Raw genomic sequence first — 9,257 nt, 5'->3', positions numbered from 1 at the left:
AAACCTAAAATTTGGGAGTGGTAACACACTGATTGACAAGCTAGATGAAATGGTTACCAAAACCAAAGGATTGAAGCACTTTAAACAAAAAAATCCAATTGACCTGATCATAAGATTTGAGAAGATCCAACTTCAACAAGAAGCCCAATTTCTTAAAGAATGGATATTCTCATGGACAACAATAATAGAATCCAAAATCTGTCTACCAGGTACGAAACCATTCTGATGCTTCGAAATCAAAGAATGCAGCAAATTTTTAAGCCTAAACACAATGATCTTGGTAAAGATTTTATAGATCGAGTTACATAAACTAATGGGTCTAAAGTCCTGAAAGGAATAGGCATCAGGTTTCTTAGGGATCAGGACAAAAAAAGGTAGCATTTAGTTCCTTAAGAAGAGATCAGGAACCAAAGAACTCTCTAGCAGCATCCACAACATTCGAACCAATAATCTGCCAAAAAGTTTGAAAAACATAGGGAAACCGTCAGGGCCAAGAACTTTATTACCTTCACAGGAAAAGTCTGCAGCTCTAACCTCATCATGAGATGGGATTATGGTTAGCTCCTTATTCATGTCTTGGGAAACAGTACATCTAAACTTCGACAGGATCTCATCTTGAGCATTAACATCCTGACAGCCATCATCCGAAAGAAGAGTGGAAAAATATATAATGGCTTCCTAGTTTAACTCCTCATGCTTATCAATCCAGCCATGATCCACTAAAATTTTATTGATTTTGTTTGAGGCCCTATGTTTGAGGATAGTCATATGAAAAAACTTCATGTTTTTGTGACCAGATTTGAGCCATAAATCTTTGGACCTTTGATTCCAGAATTCCTCCTCCTTAGAGATGATATCATGAATCTTGGTAAGTAACTCAACTTCTTTATCCATAACCATAGGATCATACCCCACATCTTGAATCTGAGACTGTACATCATCCAAATCTTTCTTAAGGTTTTCTTTTATCTAAAAAATATTGCTGAAGGAAACTTTATTCCAAAGTTGGATATTGGAAATAATATTGGCTAGTTTATTAGCCACTCTAAACATTGCAGTTCCCTGAATGTCAACATTCCACCATTTAGAAATATTGTCATAAATATCCAGAGCTAAAAGCCACATCTTCTCAAACCTTAAGGGGAAGGCCTTCCTCCCAGTCAAAGGGGATATAATCAGAAAAATCGGGAAATGATTAGACCCAATTCTGGACAACACATTTAATCTACAAGAAGCATTATGAATCCACTCAGGAGAAATAATACCTCTGTCCAGTCTGACTTGGATGAGGCCCCCCCCACTTCTTCTGTTGGAACAAGTGAATTTAGCTCCAAGGAGATTAATGTCTAACAAACACAGAGAGTTAATCATATCCACCAAGTCCTCCCTACTTTCTTCCAAAACAAGCATCCCATCAGCCTTTTCCATACTAGATAATGGGGTATTAAAATCCCCCAATAGAATCCATTTCCCATTTGGGAAAGCCATTCTAGCATTAATAATACAGGACCCGAGCATTTTTATAGCATTTTTCCCATTTGGACCATAGATATTAGAAATGATCCAAGATGATCCATCAGATAGACTAGTAAATCTAGTGGCAATGTGATTAGGAGAAGTAAAGACAACCTTACCCAAAAGCCATCTAGGATTGCACAAAGTGGCAGTACCACCATAAGCCCCATTAGCATTAGCACAACTAGTTCCACAATCTCTAAAAATAACCAATTTGATCTTTTCCACTCTACAACCAGGCATTTTGGTTTCTTGAACAAGAATATATCTAGCTTGTGATCTCTAACTAGGTTGGATAGAAGATCATGTTTGTGGGAATGATTCAATCCCCTAATATTCCATGAAATGACTTTCATTTGACTAGATGGGGGGAACCAATCCCCATGTCTTGTAGTGTTATTTGGACTCCATAAACAATGGAATACTGACTATTGTTGTCTCTACTAATCGCATTGGGAGGCCTCCCCACTACCCTCAAATCAGATCCACAATCCACCTTTTGTTTGTTTCTAGTCTTAACACCACTAGAAACCAGTGTTAATAAATGACCATTTGGGGAGTTCCTTTTTTTGTGCTTAGTTTTTACCTCAATAAACAGATTTGGATTATCATCATCCTGGGTCACATCGTCAGTAATGTTTGAATCCAATAAATTCCCAACATCAACAACAAGGTGGATGCAAGGATCCTTAACCCTATGAACCTCCGTCATAGACTTATCCCCATTAGAAATCTCCTCGGGCTTCAAACTTCCCCCTGCATCCCCCCCCCTCATTCAAGGGATCTAGGTTTGAAGGATTTGGATCTGGACCAACCTGAACACATGGGATATTATTCATTCCATCCATACATGGAGTGGGATCTAAGGACGGAGACTCCACCAAATCCACCCCCTTTGTCTCATTTTTCTTCTTCCAACTCCTCTTAGGCATAGGCTTAGAAGGGCATTCCCTGGCCCAATGACCAACTTTTTTACAATGGAAACAAGTAAAGGGAATAGATTCATACTCGAATTTCTAAACCCATTTGCCCAGCTTAGAGAAGGGGCCAATCTCCTTTGGCAAATTAGCAGATTGTTTAACATTCACACAGATTCTAGCATACACTAGACGCGTCTTCGCAGAGGTCACTGGGTCAACTGAAAGGAGCTCACCAAAGCATCCAACAATCCCAGCAAAGATTTCTTCACCCTAGAACTCCATAGGAAAATTTGGTAGCCGCACCCAAATAGGGGCCTCATTACATTCCCATTCCTTTGGGTTAAAGCCTAGTTCCCATTTCTTGAGAGCCAACGATGATTTGCCTAACATCCAGGGACCACCCGCTAAGAAAGATCGAAGGTCCTCCTCACAGGCAAAGGAGAAGGAGAAAAAACCATTAGACATGGAAACCACATCAATTTGACCCTTTCCCTTCCATTTACGAGACACCGAATCCCTAACAGCTTCAATATTAGGTCGAGGGCCAATAAACTTGCCAACCAGGACAGGGGTCAGATTAGCCATATTCTTTTCCATGATACAATCTGGAATAGAAATTGAACAAGAGCCAAACTTCAGGTCCACTTTATGGGGAAGAGGCGCAATAGCCTTGCATTTGAGGTTTGACCCAAATAAAGTAGACCATTTTCTGTTGCAGTCTAGAGATCCCGGTTTCCTAAGATTCTCCACAAACTTTCTGGGACCCTCCCCACCACAAGGTAAAACAGTAAAGTCAGTTTTTTCTTTTGTTGGTACCGGCAAGGTGTCCCCATCCCAAAACCCGTTGAGACTGCCATCAGAAGCTTTAGGTTTTGTTTCTCCCATGGATTACATCACGTGGGAGCCTCCGAAACCTTCATCACCCAATCTTCCCGCTCCTGCTCCTGCTCCATTCGAATTCAAACCAGTCACTCCAGTTGTTCCCGCCATTCCCACCTCTCTAGCTGCTTACATTAATAAAATATAATAACTTTATTTTTTATATTTCAAGTTTTTGTTCTTTTCTTGAGTTGCTTCCTATTTTAAATTTCTATTACTGTTCTCCAACAATTAGTGATAGATGTATTTACAAGTGATCATACCTACTAGCAATAATTAATTAATTGCAAATTACGTCCCACATTTCATTTGAATTACTTACAATTGTTGGCACATAATAAAAGTTCTAACTAATATTTTTACTACACCAATAATAGGAGCTAAATTTTAAAAAAAATTATGGATTTGCTCCTCCTTATCTCAGTCGGTGGTTTCCAAGAACACTCTCCCTCTTCACCAGGGTTTAATTCTAAGACTTTATAAGTTTCATTTGGCTTCAACCTTACCTAGTGGGGCCCGTATGACCTCCTCTGGTCCTCTGTCTTCAAGTAGCTTCTTTATAGTGGTTATGTAAGAGGTCCAGGCCTATCTTGCTTTAATCAATCATAACTAAACCAATAATAGGAACTATATGTTTATATCAATAATTATTACCATTTTACATAAATTCATTATAATTTTTTAGCTTAGTAATAACTAAAAAATCTTTAATTCACTCATTCTAATCCACATTTATATTTATGTTTGTAAAAATAAATGTTATTTTTAGATTATTGGCATTTTACAAGTCGTATAGAATATTGCTCATATTTTGTATCCCTTTTTACTCACCACCATTCATTCTTTCTAATTATGTAGAGTGTAAACTTCCATAAGACATTATCTTGTTGTAAAACATCAAAACAAGAAAATTGACATGTATTATTCAAAAAATATGTATAACCTATCTAAATGTATTACACTTCAAAAAATTAATTCATCTTGGAAACAACTATGTTGTATCTTCAACATTAATTATACATGGTTAAATAGGTATTATTGTTTCAACTTCATTTGCAATGTCTGCTTCATAAGGTAAAGTTTTATAGTTTACATTCATTGCGTAATAGTTTTCATATGTATTTCAATTTTTATAGGAATAATTTACTATCCCGCGGAAATGAATTATTTGATTGAAAATGCAATCAAGATGATCGGTGATGGAAACCTAAAGTTGCAACCACATTTGCAAGTATTAAGTATGGCAAGTTTGGGGATGACCATCGATCAACAAATTGATTTTAAAACAGACCTCTCTATTGGATTTCACAAGCAAAAGGATACACTTAGAAAAAAAATACAATGATTCCATAAAGTCAATACAAATCCCTAAGGGATCTACACTTCTACCCATCAAATATGGTTGCCATATTATTCGCAATTCAAGGTGAGCCACAATGTTTGATTGATTTTCTAACAATTGTCGATCAATTTTGTGTAAATTAGCAAATTCTTGGACCCACTATGTAAAACTTGTTGCAATTTTAGCCCTCCAAACTAGTTTATATACACAAGGACATGAGATTTTAAGCTCACAAAGATTTTAAAAATTATAAAGAAAGTGACAAATGATACAAGGTTAACACTTGACTTGAATTAGTTAGATATTTTTTCACATTTTTTTAGAAAATCCTAATCTAGAGTTGGGTTAACGAATAATAGATGTGTAGGAAGATATAAAACTGAATTAATGGAGTTCTCTTATAAATATCTCAAATACTTCATCAATAAATGTAAACACAGATATCCAAACATAGACATGTTTTTTAAAACATAAAACACCACAATCAAAATATGTGATTTCAACATATAAAATCACAAAATTTGACATCAACCTAGATAAAATGGAGCGAAAAGGATCTTTTTTATATCATGTGTCATGTGAGATGTGTCTATCTTAAAACCACGCATGATCTGAGTCCATCCTTAATTACTTTCCACACCTTGACATAAACAACATTTCTGTCGGTTTATTTATAGCTTGTTCTTACCCAAGTTACAAATGCCCCTTTGAAAAATGTTCACTTTTACATTCAAGAAAATTAGGAAATCCCTGTCAAACTTTTTGATACCAGTTTTATACCTAAACAAGATCTTAACACACAAATTTATGATCTTTCCTTTTAAATATTAAAATGTTAGAAAATGCGCAGTTTGCATTGATACAAAGAAATAGCGGTCATGGGTTTTGCTAATTTGAAAGTTAGGAACCCCTGGCCAGACAATCTGAGTGTGGCGATGGAAATTCACGAGATACATGATGTGAAGGCGGCTGAAAAAATATATTGCAATCTGTGTGGGGGAGCTTGACACCTTCTGATTATAGTCTTTGAATAAATACTGTAGTATTAATCTAGTGTCTGAACGTTAGGTTTGAAAACAACAACGCGGGAAGAACAAGGGAAGTCAAAGCCTTATATGCCCAATTCTCGTCAACAAGAAGAAGTTCAGGTTGGAAGATTGAAATTCTACTTTGTCTGCTATTGTAGTGCGTGATTGTCTGCTATTGTAGTGCGTGATTTTCTATTTATAAGGTGCTCGTCTTAAACCTTGTATTCATCCTCGAACGCTTTGTCTGGCCGATCATTGTTTGACATCCCAGAAATCAGACACAATTATTTGATTGATTCCTTAATTTCTATCAGTCAATCAATGGCCGTATTTCCATTGCCCCAGCTTGAAGATAATGCTGTATTATTACCCAGTTCCCAAACTAACTCAACGCAGCCTCAGCTATGTGACGTATGGAGAGATATACAAGGTGCCCATAATTGGAATGGTTTGCTTGATCCCATGGTGCCCAATTTGAAAGCTGAAGCTCTCAGATATGGGAATTTGGCACAGCTTTGTTACGACGCATTTGATGGCAAAAGCTACTCCAAAAACTACGGCACATGTTATCACAGTAAAAGAGATCTGTTCAATAAGATGGGCATGTCTGAAAGTGGCTACCAAGTCACTAAATATGTTTACGCCAATACTAATCTGTTAAATCAAGTTTTTGGTGAGAAACCAAAAGACCAAGGTGTTTGGTTGGGTTTTATTGCAGTTTGCACGGATCCAAATGAGATAAGAAGGCTTGGACGACGAGACATAGTGATTGCATGGAGAGGAACTCAGACTGCTGAAGAATGGATAGAAGACCTGAGAGATATTCTTGTACCTACAAGATTATCCTATAGATGCAAGAGGACAGGCAAAAACCAAGAGCATCATTTCGCGGATGGAGTACTAATTGAGAGAGGATTCCTGAGCTGCTATACTTCAACTGTCCGTCACCGTCAAGGCGCTGCAGGAGCCACTGTGAACATCAGCACCAGAGATTTGGTAGTCTCAGAGATAGAACGATTGATTCAAGTTTATGAAAAAGAGATGGACAATTTAAGCATAACATTTACGGGACACAGCTTAGGAGCTGCTCTTGCAACCTTGAGCGCTTATGATATCAAACAAATGCTTTGCACCAAGCATAATTTTCATCAAATTCCCGTCACCGTCTTCGCTTTTGCCTCTCCCCGGGTGGGAAATCTTGCGTTTGCTAAACGGGTGGAGGAGATTGGAGTGAAAGTGCTGAGGTTTGTGAACAAGCGTGACGTGGTTCCCAAAGTGCCCGGAGTTTGTATGAACGAGAACGTGGGATGCCTCAGCAAATTGCTGCATTGGCTTCCGTGGACATACTTTCATGTTGGCTTCGAGCTTCCTTTACACAACAATTCTCCATTCATTCAGCACACCCATAATCTTGCCTACTTTCATAATTTAGAGCTTTACTTGCATTTACTGGACGGGTATGTTGGAAGTAAGCAGCCGTTTTCTTGGAGTGGAAGAGATCATGCTCTGGTTAATAAGAGCTGTGATTTATTGCGCGAGAAATATGAAATTCCTCCAAAATGGTGGCAGGAACAGAACAAGGGCCTCGTTAAAGGTCCAGATGGCAAATGGACGCAGCCATCAGAAGAGGAATAATTCATGTCTCACTCAACTCCAGATGACATCAACGTCCAACGTTCTGCGCCGCAATGTCACCACAACTGTGTTGGTTATTGAATTATTCTTTTTATCTGGATGTATATATTTAACATGTTGTCACATTCATTATTGAATTAATTTAACTTCAAAGCTTAACCTTTAGCGTGAAATGAAATCAACTATGCAGGAGTTCATAGCTGTGGATGATACAAATTAGCTTTTGATTGTCATAGAAAACAATCACGTGTCATCAGTAATCTGATAGATAATAAAAGTACGCGTAAATCAGTATTGATTTTAATTATGAACATTGCTATTAAACAAGAGATAATACGCCTCAGCTCTGTTGTAGCCCAAAATACCTTCATACAAAATTTGTAAAAATAGTCAACAAGGGTAAGTTCTCAAATCTTTCTCTAATCCTCAGAATTAGTGACAATATGAATGTTCTAGTGCTATCTAAATCTACCGAGAACTTTAGTTGAGGATTGCATGTATGCATGCCATACTATCTATAATTATGAGATTACCAAATATTTGGTTTCTAGGTATATAGCTCTACACTAGCACATTTTATTGTCGCTCAATTGCACCCATACTTTAAGATTATACAAGTATACATCCAACACATTATAATTCTAAAACAATGATTGTCTAGGGATGTGACAATTATTGTGGAGGCTACTATGGTAATGCCGCAACTTCCCCATGATGGGGAGGCATTGCATTTAATTTATGAGAGCTTGAAGAAGACATAAGGGACTACAAAGAATCAAGTTAGCTTTCTTGATAAGGAACTAAATTGTGATGGTGAAAATATTGAGCTTCCTTCTTTACCAATCAATCTTATCAACTATCAACAAAATATAAAGGATGCATTTTTTATTCTTGATTTCATTTTTTGATTAAATCGTGAATGACAAGTGTATGATTTTAAGTTAGGAGCTTTACATGAGCTCAATACCAAATCCTTGAAATCAATTATGTATAATCCAAGGAAACTATAATACAATATCAAATAGCCAATTTTATTGGACAATAATTTCTTAAGTACTCTTTCTTTCTTATATATTTAATCATTTATTAAAATGCCACTTTTTGCCTAGTATTTTTGCAATCAGCCTACATACGAAATTTCATGGACTTGCTAAAGATGACCATAGATTCGGTTTGGACACATGCAATCTCCAAAATCTACTAATACTTTTTAGTTTTTTGGACTCGTTCCTTAGACAACAACATACAATGATAATATTGCACAATTATGAGTAACCCTTTCGGCTTACCAAATTTCTCATAGATAGATTGTTATCCATAGAATTTTTTCAATAACTTAGCAATATTACTCAATATGTATGGAGTTTTTAAAAAGGAAACGTTCTTTATTTTAGATCCACTTCTATTTGGATGGGAGTACAATAAAAAAAAATGGGAAGCAAATCTTGAACCTCCTAAGATTCAAGTTAACGTAATTCAACCTAGAGATCATAGAGGACTTTTGGAAATAGGACCCTAAAAGTTTCAATTCTAGTAGGATAAAAAATTTAAGAACGAATCAGATTTTTATACATAAAAGTTAGCCTAAAATAGAAATAAGCTAGTGTTTGAGTAGCAAACTGTAGGATGTATATAAATAAAACAATGATCTATTCACTATCCTCCTCCCCTTTAAATATTACATACTATAATGTCTATTTTTTGTGCAAAATGAGTATCAAGCTCCACTTGAAGGAAGAACCATAAAAGTAAAGGTTGGACTAAGAAATAAATCATTTACCTTATTGGAAGTACAATTAAAAAATACACAAGATGTATATGAGTATTTTAAAACGTCGCTATTTATAAAACTTATGGGATAGTATCAAACTATCAGAATGCCTCATGGAATTTAGATTTCACCTTTGAAGGACTCATAGAGCGATTCGAACAAATTTG

General features: G+C 36.3%; 1 protein-coding gene across 1 annotated transcript; it reads left to right on the top strand.

Annotated features, from left to right (window-relative positions):
* The first annotated feature begins 6,005 nt into the window (after positions 1-6,005).
* LOC131861601 (phospholipase A1-Igamma1, chloroplastic-like) lies at positions 6,006-7,319 on the top strand. Its single transcript, XM_059214951.1, has one exon. It carries the CDS (start codon positions 6,006-6,008, stop codon positions 7,317-7,319), a length of 1,314 nt encoding a protein of 437 aa, XP_059070934.1.
* The last annotated feature ends 1,938 nt before the right edge of the window (positions 7,320-9,257 follow it).

The sequence above is a fragment of the Cryptomeria japonica genome, unplaced genomic scaffold (assembly GCF_030272615.1).
Source record: "Cryptomeria japonica unplaced genomic scaffold, Sugi_1.0 HiC_scaffold_28, whole genome shotgun sequence".
Lineage (NCBI taxonomy): Eukaryota > Viridiplantae > Streptophyta > Pinopsida > Cupressales > Cupressaceae > Cryptomeria > Cryptomeria japonica.
Note: the sequence above shows the minus strand (reverse complement) of the source record. Positions and strands in the feature narration are given on the sequence as shown.